Source organism: Equus przewalskii, chromosome 10, assembly GCF_037783145.1.
Source record: "Equus przewalskii isolate Varuska chromosome 10, EquPr2, whole genome shotgun sequence".
Lineage (NCBI taxonomy): Eukaryota > Metazoa > Chordata > Mammalia > Perissodactyla > Equidae > Equus > Equus przewalskii.
The window spans coordinates 60775753-60790171 of record NC_091840.1 but is presented as its reverse complement, the minus strand read 5'-3'; the positions used below and the strand labels follow the sequence as shown (position 1 = coordinate 60790171).

Below are 14419 nucleotides of genomic sequence, written 5' to 3'. Positions count from 1 at the left end.
GTGACCTTCAGGTGTCTTTTTGGCTTATTTTTATTTGCATCTTCCTGTATGTATTGTCCCATATCCTAGCATTTTGTCCCATGAATTTGAAATCCATCTAAGTAGCATTTCTCCCTAATCTCTCCAGGCAGCTGCCATCAGAAGACCCAATGTCCGTCCTTTATCCCTCTTTAATAATTTTACTTTTTTGATATGTGTTGTATGTATACATACGGACACACTCTCTATCCCCATCGTCTAGTTGAATGACAGTTAATAGAATGTATACACAATATGTATTAATATGTATTACACTCCACCGTGTGTTCATATGTCTACACACAAGTATGAATAAAACTTGAGCTGGAAAGGGTGGGAGTGGTACTTACCTAGATGCAGCTGACTGGGAAACAGCTGTTTCTGAGGTCCCAGAGTGCAGGAGCTGATGAGAAAAGCATTCTGCAGTAATGCTTTCTGAAGTGAGGCCCCTGTTTGTGTCTAGTCCGGGGGAGAAGGAGGGCCTTCCCTGGCAGCCTCTGACCCGCAGTGTGTCAGGCCACCTCAGTGGAAAGCTTCACTCAGTTATTCTCTGCCCCACTAAGGGAATCAGGAACCCTCCCCAGCTGCTGGTCATTGGATACGTTTTAGTGGCAGGATAGAAGTTAAGGATATCCTTTTAGGGAGTGGAGAGAAAGAAGAAAATTGGAAATACACTGACTGGCTCATCCCCTTTTCCCTGCCAATTCTCTCTGTTGCCCTTTTGAAAGTGTCAGCTCTCCTGGCCTCATCCTGCCTCCACGGGTGAGTGGCCTCACCCCTGGGATGTGGCTCTTGGAAACTTGCTGACTCAGGTGTGGATGTGAATCCCAGAGCTGCGTTCTTTCCCCAGGTGACGACAACGGGAAGAAGGCCAACAACCCCAACCACTGCAGCTGCATCATAGACCAGATCTTCACAGGCGGACTGCAGTCGGACGTCACCTGCCAGGTCTGCCAGTAAGTGCAGGGCTTCCCGAGGGATGCAGGGGGTGCTTCTGCAACACGGGGAGCCGTCTGGGCCATGCCAGCCCGGCCACTGTGTGGGACCCCCGGCCCGCCAGTGAGACTCACTTCACTCCGGCACTGCTTAGTGAACATCGGGGCGCGTTTCCAGTCAGTAAAACTGGTGCGTTCTGAGAGGTTTGTGAAGGTTTCAAACTCTTGGAGCCGAACGTGTATTCAGCGCCACCCCAGTCCTGCCTTCTCTGTGGTGTGCCAGTAGGTCGTGTGGCTCTTACAGAGGAGCAGCCAGCTGAGAAGCAGGAGAAGTGCAGACAGCCACGCCAGAGGCATGTGTCGAGGTAAAATAGCTCCAATACAAAGGACAGGAGAAGTTAGCAGGTCACCCTGAATGCTGACGTCGTCTGGGGCAGGGTCCCCAGGGGGGATGTGGCTTTTCATGTGGAGACCGTCCATATCCATCATTGTGTGCTTTGAATCTTTCCCCCCACGTCTCAGCTTTCCTGGGGGTCGCTGACACCAGGACCCTAATAAAACAGCCCCAGAAGGACTGGACCACACGTGGCAGATACTTGGTATACGTGCTCCAAACCGTGTCAGTTTTAATTATTTTATGGTTTCCTTTTCCATTTTCTTCACAGTAGTGTCCCTAATTCTTTACAAGTGGAGGCTCTGTCCTTGGAGCTCCGTGCTCCCTCTCCAGAAGGAGCACGATCGGCTGGTGAGGCCTCGACCCTCCCACCCAGTGTCCGTGCACCCCCACGTTTTCGTTTCAGTTCAGTTTTTATAAACCCTGGCCATGATCCACGAAAATTACTTCAGAAAATGTGATGGATTGCCGCTTGCAGTTTGTGTAGGATAGACTAGATATTGGAAAATGGTCAGTTTTGCCTGTGTTAAAAATGCACCGTTCTGTTCCATAGCGTACGTCGTCATGGGCTGGCCCCCTGAGCGGGGTTTAGACTCGTAGTTTCGGTGGCCTTTGTGGGCCCTGGGGTGCGCGACTCCGTCAGCAGGAGGTCGTCTCGGTTCACATCCTGTTGCGCATGTGTAGTGGATTTCCTAGTGTGAGAGTTTCTCATGGCGTATTTTGAATAGAGCTCTGGGAGGGAATTGGCTGTGCTAAGTAGAACACGAGATGCAGCTGTGCGGCCTGTGGGCTGGGCCTGGTTGGTGCCTGCTCTCCGTGTGACGTGTGTTTGGAGGTCTAAGTTACTACCAAGGCCGGCAGTGCCCGGTTCCCAGGAAGAAATTCTGCAGTTCACACATGCGGCCAAGAGAGATCCATCGATGCAGCACCTCTGGACACGGAGCCCAGGAATTTATATTTTCCCAAAGATCCCACAGTGACTGATGAGCTGCTGGTTTGCAAACCATTGCTTTAGGAGCAGCCTTTGCCTGAAGTGGTTTACATGCTCCCTTCCCAGGCCCTCTTAGGAGCCCAGGACACATTTGTGTGAGCACTCTGCTTTTTCTGACTTTCGATGTCGTTTGCATAAAAGGGCGGAGTTGAGATTCGCTCCACCCAGTGGGACTTCTGAAGCTGTGTGTGGATGTCAGTTCTCATGGGCTTTCATCTCCGTTTGCTTCTAGTGGCGTCTCCACCACAATAGATCCCTTCTGGGACATCAGTTTAGATCTGCCTGGCTCTTCCACCCCCTTCTGGCCCCTGAGCCCAGGGAGCGAGGGTAGCGTGGTGAACGGGGAAAGCCACGTGTCAGGAACCACCACTCTCACGGACTGCCTGCGAAGGTGAGAAGCCTGTCTTGCGCTGTGTAGGGAAAGTAAGGGCTTCCTGGCCAGTGTCGTCTCCTTGCCTCGAGGCTGTCAGAGTCAAGTCCTGGTAAGTTCAGGGCCGCCCAGGGCCGCTGTAGGATTTTCTTTCACGCGTCCGGTATAAAACAGAGAAGATATGTCACCCTGCCGATGGCTGTTGTTGGTGCCCAGTGGCTCCTACTAGTTTGTCACATTTTTGCAGGATGGCTAGCTTTTTCTATCCACCCAGCTTTGTGTTTTAGAATGTCTGTATTACAGCTATTGTCCCCCCCCGCCATGTAAATTAACAGAGCCACAGAGCAGCAGGCGAAGCTCCCTCCCCTTTTGTGATAGTAACCTACCCCAGCGCCTGCACTGGACAAGCTGGCCTCACGCTGTGGCAGCATCCACTTCTGCCGGTGATGCAGACCTGGAGTGCTGCCCACACAGTCCAGGCTCCGCCTGTCCACTTACACGTTGTTGATTGAGATGAGCGATAAGATTTAGGGTGCTGTAAAACGCGTTTAAATAGCGGTGACGTACAATTGTGGGGAAACCAGAACCCCTTCCAAAACTTTAATTGAGTTTGGAGTTTCATAGCTTTTATTTTCTTTTAATTGCATCAATTAAGGGTCACTGTAGACGAGTCCTTGTTGGGTGGAAGTGTTCCTTATGAAGACAGACAAGCTTCCAGGTTGTTACCTTCCTGTGTCGTCAGCAGGCCCAGAGGTGCATGTTTAGAATTTTAAAATGCATCAGCTTTGTTACACTGATATGTCTAGATAGAAATGGAGTATGAAATTTTTAATTTGGAAAATATGGAAATGAGAAATCAAAAGCAAAAAAAACATTTTTCAAGCGAGTCTATAACTAAACTAAATTTAGTTGTAAATTTCAATAAAATTGAAGCTTTCCCCACGAAGCAGGATCCAAACTAGGTCCCCCTGTTACATTTGGTGCTGGTCTCAGAGTCCCTTTCAGATCCGCAGGCTTCAGCTGCCATCTCTTCTCTCCGTGCCCCTTCTCTGTTGAAAAGAAGATGGTTTATCCTCAGACTGTCCCACCTCTGGGTTTTGCTGGTGCATTGTGGGCTGGGTCTTGAGGTTGCAGTGAGCGGCTCAGATGCCACGCTCCGTCCTGCCACCTCCATGAGACCCAGCCGTTCTATCCACGCTCCGGCTCCAGGCACCTCATGGGCAGACAGGCTCAGCTTCGGGTGGCAGCATCATCTCACCCTCGTGGGGTGACAGAATTTCCAAAGGATAAATGAGCATTTCCAGATCCAATTGTGAAAAGGTTGAATTTTATATTTGTTTTTCAGCTTTAAACTTTAAAAATTTGGCATGAACTATATTGAAACATCTGTTTTAGGGATTTTTATCTTTAGTAGCTACCACCTGTGCCAGAAATGCTTGCTGTCTCAGCATAGCTGAGTCTGTCTCATCATCACTAGAAAATTACCATTTCTGCAAACATCTCCTTTTTTTAATTGAACTTTTTATATTGAGATGGTTGTAGTTTCCCATGCACTTGTAAGAAATAATACAGAGCAATCCCGTGTACTCTTTTCCAGTGGTAACATCTTGTAAAATTGTGGTTCAGTATCACAGCCAGGATATTGACATGGATGCAGCCAAGATGCAGGGCATTTCGTCACTGCAGGATCCCTTACAGCCACACCTCCTGCCCTCCCACCACAACTGCCTCCTTAGTCCCTGGCAGTCACGAATCTGTTGTCCCTTTCTGTAAATTCCACATTTCAAGAATATAACGTAAATGCAGTCATACATCCTGTAACCCTTCAGGATTGGCTTTTTTCACTCGTCATCATTTTCTGGAGATTCACCCAGGTTGTGTGTATCAGTAGTTGGTTCCTTTTTATTGCTGACTAGTATTCCATGGTAAAGATGTACCACAGATTGTTTAACCATTCACCATGGAAGGGCATTTAGGTTATGTACAGTTTCTGTGTGAACACAAGATTTCATTTTTCTGGGACAAATTTGACTTCTGGATCTTATGGTAGTTGGAAAATTATTACTATTTCACCAGACTTCTTTAAAAAAAAGTTTAAGATATTTTTTAAAGTGATAGAGGGGAGAAAGGAAGAAATAGTTTGTTGTCATCGTCATAAAATTGTAAACGTCCCTAACTTGATGTTTTTAGTAGGGAAATCGGTTAATTGAAACCACTGAAAGTGATAACTCTTCTCTCTGACCTCTCCCATCTTCTTTTCCTAAAAATACATTTTTTAAAATGCATTGTAGATTTACCAGGCCAGAGCACTTAGGCAGCAGCGCCAAGATCAAGTGTAGCGGCTGCCATAGCTACCAGGAGTCCACCAAACAGCTCACCATGAAGAAACTGCCCATCGTGGCCTGTTTCCACCTCAAGGTGGGTCTCCAGGGAGCAGCCTCCGGGGGCAGACTCAGCTGTTTGTCCCAGTGCAGCTTGGAGCCCGCTGGGGGATGTGGAGTACGTTATAACGCAGAGACCCAGTGAGGAGCCCTGAAGGAAGCAGCGGGTGACGAGCTCTGGCTCTGTTCCCAGTTCCGGAGCCGGGAGAGGCTTGTGGAGAAGAAAAGTGATTGCTCCATCGGGAAACCAGGGCGTGAGCCCCTCCACTGGGCGCGGGGGTGCTAAGGGGCTGCTGCTGCTCCTGCCCGATTCTTCCGGCTGCCTCCCAAGGGTTTACTTGAAAGCAAACTAAGGCCCTTGGCACTGGGGTCTCCTCAGGGGCCGGATGGCAGGTAGCTTAGGCTTCACGGCCACGTGCCACCTCTGTTTCATATTCTTCTTTGTTTTATGATTTTTTTAAAAAAACAATTCCTAGCTTGCCGGCTGGCTTTGGTGGCCCCTGATCTGGTCAGAGGAATGTCTTGTCTGGTGACAGGAGTGGTATATTCGCTTTTGCTCCCAGAGGCTGTGGGTGTTCGTTCTGCTTTCTCTCACCTTGCGCTTTGCAGGGTTTGTGGTGAGATTACTTTTTTGTACACCTGGTGTTTATCACTTTGAACCACCACTTCATTTCAAGCCTTGACTCGAACCCCATAGATTAGATTTCTCTGGGTTGGTACTGTGTTACTGAGTCTGTAAGCTCTAGACGTGGCCAGAAGGCAGTTCAGAAGGTCGATGGAAAGCCCACGTTTGGGAGTGCACAGAGAACTGCCATCAGAGGAAGCCCCTCACAGCTCCGTTCCTCTCCCCTCCCACTTCTCCCCCATTTCTGTAGCGATTCGAACACTCGGCCAAACTGAGGCGGAAGATTACCACATACGTGTCCTTTCCCCTGGAGCTGGACATGACCCCCTTCATGGCGTCCAGGTACGAGAGGGTTTGTGGGGGTGTGGCTCTGGGTCAGGGCACAGGTCCCTGGGGAGGCGATTGTAGACATCGATACAACCGCCCCTGCTCAAACCGAATTATGACCTGATCTTAAAGGTCACCCTCCAGAGATTGGGTTGGTGGTTATTAGAGGGGAAGGGAGAGGGGAGGAGGGCGAAAGGGGTGACAGGGCTCGTGTTTACAGTGACGAATGGTAATTCGTCTTTGCGTGGTGAACATGATATAGTCTACACAGAAATGGAAATGCATGTTGTACACCTGAAATTTGTATAATGTTATAAACCGATGTTACTACAATAAAAAAATCATTTTGCTAAAAGCATAAATTTGATGACCTAATTTTCAGAAAAGCAGATTAGAAAAACAGTATGATCAACCAAGGTACCACATCAATAAAGCATCGTTCATTATTGTAAAAAAGAAAGTTACCCTCCTGAAAACCGCAGCACTGACACCTCAGACACGTGGTAGTTTGCAAGGGCCACTGTAACAAATTGCCACGAACGTGGGGGCACGTAAGCAACAAGGTGCTGGCAGGGCTGAAGGAAGATCCCGCCCTTGCCGGAGCTGGGGCCACGTTGATCTGGACCTTCTCTGGCTCCGTGTCTCACGCAGGTGTGCTTTCAGCAGTTAACTTCACCACCCTGAGCCTCTGTTTCCTCACCTTAATGCGGGGCAATCTCTCCTAAAAAGGAGAGTTGTGGGCAGAACTGGAAGGCCTGTATAGGATGTACCCAGCATGGTGTCTGGCATAGTGGGCCCCCAGCAGTATTGGTGTCATCATTCAAGCCAGGTCTCCCTTTGGTTCATTGTTTTAAGTGATGCTGAGTTTTGCTGTCGTTGGTTACAGCAAAGAGAGCAGGATGAATGGACAGTACCAGCAGCCCATGGATAGTCTCAACAACGATAACAAGTAAGTGGTCCCTTCTGGGTGTACCCTGAGTGTCCCTGCAGGTGAGCAGAGAGGCCCTCCCAGCGTTTCTTGGGGAGGCAACCTGATTCATAAGTGGTGGTGGCAGACCTCTCGTTCCTTTTGGCCACTGGCCTGCTTCCTGTCTCGCTGTCTGTTGTCCTGTGTTGAAACACCTGAGCCCTCTGTTAGGAAAGGGCTCTTCACGCCCGCGTCATAAACACCCCCTCCTGTCGCCGGGCGGGACCCCTCTCCCACGGCCCTGTGTGTGAGGGAGGCTCAGTCTGGCTGCTGCCGTCCAAGAGAGAAAGCTCAGCATCTGAAATCTGGGCTTCTTGGCCTCTGCCGGCATTGCAGTAAAGCCTCTGTTTTTCCTTCACCGTGCTTTTTACTGTTGCTGTGGTAGGAAGAATGAAAGGAGAGCATGGCTACGGTATCTCCTCTGCCTCTGCCGGCATTGCAGTAAAGCCTCTGTTTTTCCTTCGCCGTGCTTTTTACTGTTGCTGTGGTAGGAAGAATGAAAGGAGAGCATGGCTACGGTATCTCCTCTGCCTCTGCCGGCATTGCAGTAAAGCCTCTGTTTTTCCTTCACCGTGCTTTTTACTGTTGCTGTGGTAGGAAGAATGAAAGGAGAGCATGGCTACGGTATCTCCTCTGCCTCTGCTGGCATTGCAGTAAAGCCTCTGTTTTTCCTTCGCCGTGCTTTTTACTGTTGCTGTGGTAGGAAGAATGAAAGGAGAGCGTGGTTACGGTATCTCCTCTGCCTCTGCCGGCATTGCAGTAAAGCCTCTGTTTTTCCTTCACCGTGCTTTTTACTGTTGCTGTGGTAGGAAGAATGAAAGGAGAGCGTGGTTACGGTATCTCCTCTGCCTCTGCCGGCATTGCAGTAAAGCCTCTGTTTTTCCTTCGCCGTGCTTTTTACTGTTGCTGTGGTAGGAAGAATGAAAGGAGAGCGTGGTTACGGTATCTCCTCTGCACGTGGCTCCGGCGGCTCCAGCAGAGCAGCGCGAGGGTCGAGTGGGGCCGGCGGGCGCTCGCTCTCCTCTGCACATTGGCCTTGCTTCCTGCCTGGGCTGTTCCCTTGGGGGCCAGTGGGCCGCCCCTCACCGTACAGGCTTCTGACTGCTTAGGCTGTCTGGTTTCCGACGGTCGTGAAGCTGACTGCTCTGTCTCCCCGCTCCTTCGTCCCCTGCCAGGTACTCCTTGTTTGCCGTTGTTAACCACCAGGGGACCCTGGAGAGCGGCCACTACACCAGCTTCATCAGGCAGCACAAGGACCAGTGGTTCAAGTGTGACGATGCCATCATCACCAAGGCCAGCATCGAGGACGTGCTAGACAGTGAGGGGTACGTCTGGGGGTGGCAGCTCGCTTCCCCATGTGTGCATCGGAATCCAAAGCCACATCTGTTTTTAGTACTGTAGAAGGATGTTCCCCTTTGGTTGCTGAAGTCAGGAGGCTTGTTCTGGACAGGACACCAGCCGTGATCAGTCCCTGGATAGGAGAGAATGTACCTGACTAGGGCACCCTTGATTAATGCCTTAACACAGCAAACATGGGCGATCATTTATTGTGGCCGCGGCGTGAGCTGGCATGTCACTTCCCTGGTGGCCCCTCTCTGCTTTGGCCATGTCGTTGTTTCCTGGCACGTTGTCATCCACCTTGAGCTTCACTAAGTCCTTAGTCTTGAGCCTGTCAGTAGGAGTCCTAGCCCCAGAGATGAGCTGCCGTGAACTCTGCGAGGCTCCTGGACTTGGTGTCCCAAGCAGTGGGGCAGGCCCCGTGGGAGATTGCGTGTAGAGCAGTTTGTGTTTGAGAGGACGGCCCTGTGACAGGGAGGAGGCCAGAGCAGAGGTGGGTTTGGACCGGTTTGGACCGGAACCCACTGCAGGGTTCTCACCAAAACAGCCCCAACATGAAGGCAGCAGCAGGCCTGGACAGGAGAGGCCAGTTCCAGAGCTGTGTGGGAGGCAGGACTGGCGGGGCTCGTGACTGTTGTAGCTGGGCAGAAGGACAGGCCTGGGGGCTCGGGCGTCAGGTGGGGCACTCCTGCTCCTTGGCTAAGGATCCTCCTCCTTGGGGACTAAGAGCCAAAACCCACCGAGCCAAGGCGTCAGCCTGCTGGCACGTGCTGGTGCAGGTGCTCCTGCCGGGAGGGTTGGAGGCAAGCAGCTTTGTGTTTTCATGTCCTCAGGTACCTGCTGTTCTACCACAAACAGTTCCTGGAGTACGAGTAACCGCATCCGCAGCCGCTCAGCAAAGGAAGGCGATGAGTTGGCCCGCCTCTCAAGATGATCCCCCACTCCCCGACAGGACACTGCCACCCGCACAGAAGCGCCCCAGGAGTGTCAGGGCCGTGGCAGCCTGGCCAGAGACGGCCACAGTGGGTGCCCGGGTGGTCGACTGGACAAGCACTGCGGCCGGGCGAGGCTCCAGGAACCTCACGACCTGAAGGCTGTGCTCTGTGCGGGATGGGGCAGAGGAGATGAGTCATTGTGTCTCTCCTGTGCTCCTCAAGAGAGCGTGTGGGTGCCCTCCGCACAGGGCAGCCTTGTCCTGGTGCTTCTGCACAGCAGTGTGGAGCTGAAAAGGCGCCAGCCCATCCTAGAATTATGGATGCATTAGAGCAGTAGAGACAGAGATGCTGTGCAAGGACCAAGGGCTTTGCAAGTGTCTTTCTCTGTGTGAGTCTGCGTATGAAATCTACGTAGTGTGGAACCCTTAGCCTCCGTTTTATCAGCAGACATCAGGAACCCCCAGCACCTGTGAACGGAAGGTGCTCACTGGGGTTCGAGTCGCATTGTTCTGCGGATGACGTAGCGTCAGACTGCATGTGGAAGCGCCAGCCAGGTGTCTGTTGGATTTCTAAAAATAGGCATTTTCTTATTCCCTCTTCTTCATCTTTTTCCATAGTGGTGAATTTCATAAATGTAATGATAGTGATGTGAATGAATTCTTGAGTTTATACTGAAATTTAGATAGTTTTCCCTTTATTCTCGAGAGTGAACTTGCTTTTGAATTGGTGCTGGTTTTGTTGCTTTCCGTCTCCCTCCCGTCTGGAAGCATCTGTGTCCTGGTCGAAGCTGGCAGGTGCAGCAGAGGATGGGGCTGCAGCTCACAACTGCTCTATCACAGTAGTCTTCGAAGTAAATGAAGTGTTTTTCAGTGGTTTTGTTGTTTCCTTGTATTTTTTTCCTGGCCTCCTGTCCCGCTGGCTGTCCCGTCACTGCTTGTTGGCCGGCTTGAGGCTGAGTGGCTTCCAGCGGAGCCACGCTTCATTGTGGAGCCTCTGCCCCACGTCCAGTGTCGTTGCAATTGTAGCAGGAAAAGATGACTCTGTGATGGAGCTTTGGGAAGAGCTGAGTGAGGAGATGAACACTTTGTTCCTTGTAAGATATCTTGCCTGCATGTATCTACTTAAACCCAAACTTAGATTGTCCATTTCTGAGAAATTACAACCCAGAGCCGTGGGGGAGGCAGTGTTGCTTTCCTATAGTTTGTGAACAAGCTGTGCTTGTCCTGGGAGCCAAGTCTGCATCTGAGCTGTGGAGCATTTGTTCCTGGAGAAGAAGAGAGTCAGCTGTTTAAGGGTCAGCAAACTTTTTTCGTGAAGAGCCAGATAGTAAATACTTTAGGCTTTGTGGGCCGTATGGTTTCTGTCCTAGGTAATACGTAAACAAATGAGTGTGGCTGTGTTCTAATAAAGCTTTGTGTATGGATGCTGCAATTTGAATTTCATGGGACTTTTCACATCCTGATATGTATTTTTTTCTCTATTTAAAAATGTGTGACCTATTCTTAGCTGACAGGACATAGAAAAACAGTCAGTGGACCAGATCTGGCTCATTAGATAGTTAAGTTAGGAGTTGAGTAGTTACTGCACAGCCTGGAAAATGCTAGAGTATGTGAATCAGCAATCATATGCTGCAGAATCATCATATATGGCAAAATCCTTAGTGATACAATTTTTTAAGCACTTGCACAGTTCATTCTCAGTTGTATTTCTGCATTTAAGGAGCGTAAGTTTTAAAGCATGTTTTCAAATAGCATTATCAGAGAAATATGGGTGGGTGCGAGCTTTCCGGAAATGTCCCCATTTGCCCAAGGGATGTGTGTGCGTGTGTGACTGTGCTGTGCTAAGTTCCTTTGGGGAGGTGCTGTCTTGTAATAAGGAACAAATCCAAGGGAAGGCAGAAGGGACTGAAGCGGGTCTGCAGAGCTCTGAGCCCGCAGATCTCCTCTGGTTTGCCACCTCGCTTTGCTGCAGGGCCTGGGTGCAAAGTGGGGGCAAAGCAGATGGATTGGCTGTGGGGTTTCCTGGCAGATTCCCTGTGGCCTGCCAGCCCTGCTTCCCCACATGTGTCTCCTCCCCTGCACCCCTTCCTGTCTCCTTTTGGGTTCAGGGGCTCAGCTGCTCTGAGCACAGGAGGACTGGGGAGAGACAGTGAGGCCGTGTTTATGTTTTATAGACATTAAACTTTTGTATCCAAATTAGTTCTCTTTATTCCCTTTGGCATTGGCATTCTAAGCACTTACCCCCCTCTCTGCTACTGAGAAGTTCTCCTGCGGCTGGCGCACTGCTTCAGGAGCCGCTGGTGCTGCACTGCCGGCCAGAGGGCCTGCCGTCGACGCGCTCGTCTGAATTCATCGTGTTGGGAACAAAATATTACATGATGGGTTTGGGAATTTCTTTCCTTTTAGCTCCCAATCTGACTGTTAAATTCAGGAAAATGGTTTTCTTGTTTCCTAATAACTACCCCTGTGTCGGTTTTCCAATCATGACCAAGTACGTCTGACAACTAAGGAATCGTTGGTGACCCCCTCCACTCCCAGCAGTGTGTTTAAAATGTCCTGTGTTCCTGAGATGACGGCTGTCGTTTCAGCGCTTCACACTGGAACAGTGGACTCTCCGTCTGGTGTCTGAAGTGAGTTCCGAGCAGTGTAAAGTGCCAGGAGAGTGGGGCCGGGGAGGTGGAGTGGCCAGGCCTCCCCTCCAGGCCGGGCGCCGGAGCAGCCCACGCCGCGTCCACCTGTGCTGTTGTAGTCCAGCTTGGTGTGTGTGCTTTCATTACGTAAAATTGCTCTTCTCTGACAGTTAAAGCGACTGTTTCCTTGCTATAACCTTGAAAACAAAAATTGTTAGGAGAGGACTCCACTGATCATGCTGTGGACTTTATTGCCAAGACGTTTACACCTCCTTTCTCCCTGTCGTTTGGAGCAACTGTTTGACTCTACCTTCCACCCCAATGGCTTGTAGTCGTTCCTATGTCATAATAAAGCTACGTTTTATTCTGAAAATCGGCCAGCCGTCCCCTTACTGATGCCAGCGGCCAAACGGGGGCCAGGGGATGAGAGGCCCTCCTTGTCTGTGGACGCCCGCAGGACAGACCCTGCTGAGACGAGAACCCACCGAGTCCAGTGCTGGAGCCGCGGGCCCAGCTTGTGCCAGCTCTGGGCGTTGGGAAGTCCGTGCAGCCTGCCTGGTCTCGTTTCTGTGAGTGGCCCACTGCTTCTTTGACCTTTTCCTCCTCCTCTGGGCAGGATGGTGGCATAGTCAAGATCCAGGAGAGCCATGGGCCTTCAGACTCTGGTGTGCGCACCCGAGGGTCTTCTCCACGTGCAGGAGTCCTTGCCCCAGCTGGATTACGAGACCTGGGATGTGGTGTGGGGATCTGCAGGTGTAGCAAGCTCCCCACGTGATGAGAAAATAGCGTGTATAAATAAATAAGCAAAGACGAGGTATGTGCTGAGTGCTGCCCTTGACTCTGGTCACAGGGCTGTTGTCGATGCCTATGGCATCTCCTGCCCCTCCCTGTCCACCTCTGCTGTCCTGGGAACTGCAGCTGGTTGTAACCTGGCTGACCCGCACCCTCGTTCCTGAGGTGTCCTTGTTTGGATGCCTTTGTGACAAGTTCCTTTCCTTCCCTTATGTGGAAGACCCGTTGGTGTCAGAGAATCCCACTGGGTTCCAGGCTTAGACTGCCTGTCCCTGTTGTGTGGCAGTCTCTTCAAATTAAATAGAACCATAGTTGTGCCCCCCCGGGGAAACTCCTGCCTCGAGGTCTAAGACTGTCAAACCAGCAAAGCCTGAGTTTGCCAGGACAGGAATAAGAAAAGTGTGTGATTGGGTTATTCAATATGATACTGAAGAGTGCCGATCCCACTGCCCCTCGGACTCGCACCTGCTGCTGGGATGGGGGCGCTCTGGTTAAAGCGGAAGCCATCCTGGAAAACAGCCCCAACCCTTCACCAGAACCGAGTCTCCAGTGAGCCCTGCTGCTTCCAGGTGGGGAGTGAGGTGACAGGAGCAGTTAGTTCCACAGACACAAGCCTGTTGCTGCATGTCCTTTGCTGTGACTTGGGTTCCCTGATGAAGCAGTGCTGTGTGGAGTGTGATGGTGGATGGTGGTGCTGACGGGCAGGGCAGGCAAATCCACGTCCAGAATGTGGGTTTATTCCAGTGAAGACAAATCTCTGCCCCTTCCGTAATGGAAGAGGCCCAGCGTAGTCAGCCTGCTGCCAGGTGGCTGGCTGGTCCTCCTGGGAAATGCTGTTCTAGGAATGCGTGCTAGGATCTATTGTTGGCGCTGAGGCACGCAGTGGCAGGTGACCTTGTTCAGGGTGAGTTTGTGGCATTGAGCCTCTGCTAGCCTCCATCCCTGTCTAGATGGCCACTGAGTTCATGGGTCCCCTGAGCAAGCATGGTGGCTGGGGAAAGAAGCTGACTGCATTCACAAGGCATGCCATTCTGTCCCTCTGATCGTTACGAGCATCCTCTGTAAGGATTCTCTGGTGGGCACACATGGATACAGATATCTTCACAGTCTGTGCCCACTTTGAGAGGTCTGTCCCCACCCAGATCTTGTCACTAATCTTTGAGTCCTGTTCCAAGTCCTCAACCCTCCAGTGAAGCTGTTAGCTGCTCCCCGTGAACCAACGTGGATCGGTGCTTTGGCCCTGTCTCATCTGGACGAGGCAGACAACCAGATGGGCCGGTCGAAGTCCACTCTCGGGGAGGATTTTCCTCCATCACTGTTCTTCAGAATCATACCCAGTCGTCTGGCCACAGGGAACACGGGAGGAGGCCTTGCACCACGTGTCTGTTGAAAGAGTCTGTCATCTACTCATGCAGTTGACTGTGCCCTCTGGACACTCCCGAGCTCAGTCTCTACATGCCATGTCCACTAGATGATAGGTGGCTGCTGCACGCACTCAGTCTTAGGGCTGAGTGGGTCACACAGTTCGTTTGGTTGTGCATGCTGCCCCGGAATTAGGTGTTCGGTCTCTGCTAAATCTGAGAAACGAGCAGAAGCTATTTCTAAAAGGGAGAATAAATATCTGCAGAAGAGAACATTGATTTGATCTGCTCTGAAATCATGGAGGTCTCTGCTGTTGCTTCCCAGCTGGTCCTTGCTGGAGTTTCCGTAAAGCATC

The 14419-nt window shown here is 51.1% G+C and overlaps 1 protein-coding gene across 1 annotated transcript in view; it reads left to right on the top strand.

Annotated features, from left to right (window-relative positions):
• USP22 (ubiquitin specific peptidase 22) overlaps nucleotides 1-12283 on the top strand; it is a 38485-nt gene extending 26202 nt beyond the window's left edge. Inside the window, exons 7-13 of the mRNA XM_070561210.1 lie at nucleotides 869-974; nucleotides 2571-2729; nucleotides 5000-5126; nucleotides 5965-6056; nucleotides 6928-6990; nucleotides 8184-8333; nucleotides 9180-12283. Coding sequence (XP_070417311.1) covers nucleotides 869-974; nucleotides 2571-2729; nucleotides 5000-5126; nucleotides 5965-6056; nucleotides 6928-6990; nucleotides 8184-8333; nucleotides 9180-9222 — 740 coding nt within the window. The 3' untranslated portion in view covers nucleotides 9223-12283. The remainder of the gene's footprint in view (nucleotides 1-868; nucleotides 975-2570; nucleotides 2730-4999; nucleotides 5127-5964; nucleotides 6057-6927; nucleotides 6991-8183; nucleotides 8334-9179) is intronic.
• The last annotated feature ends 2136 nt before the right edge of the window (nucleotides 12284-14419 follow it).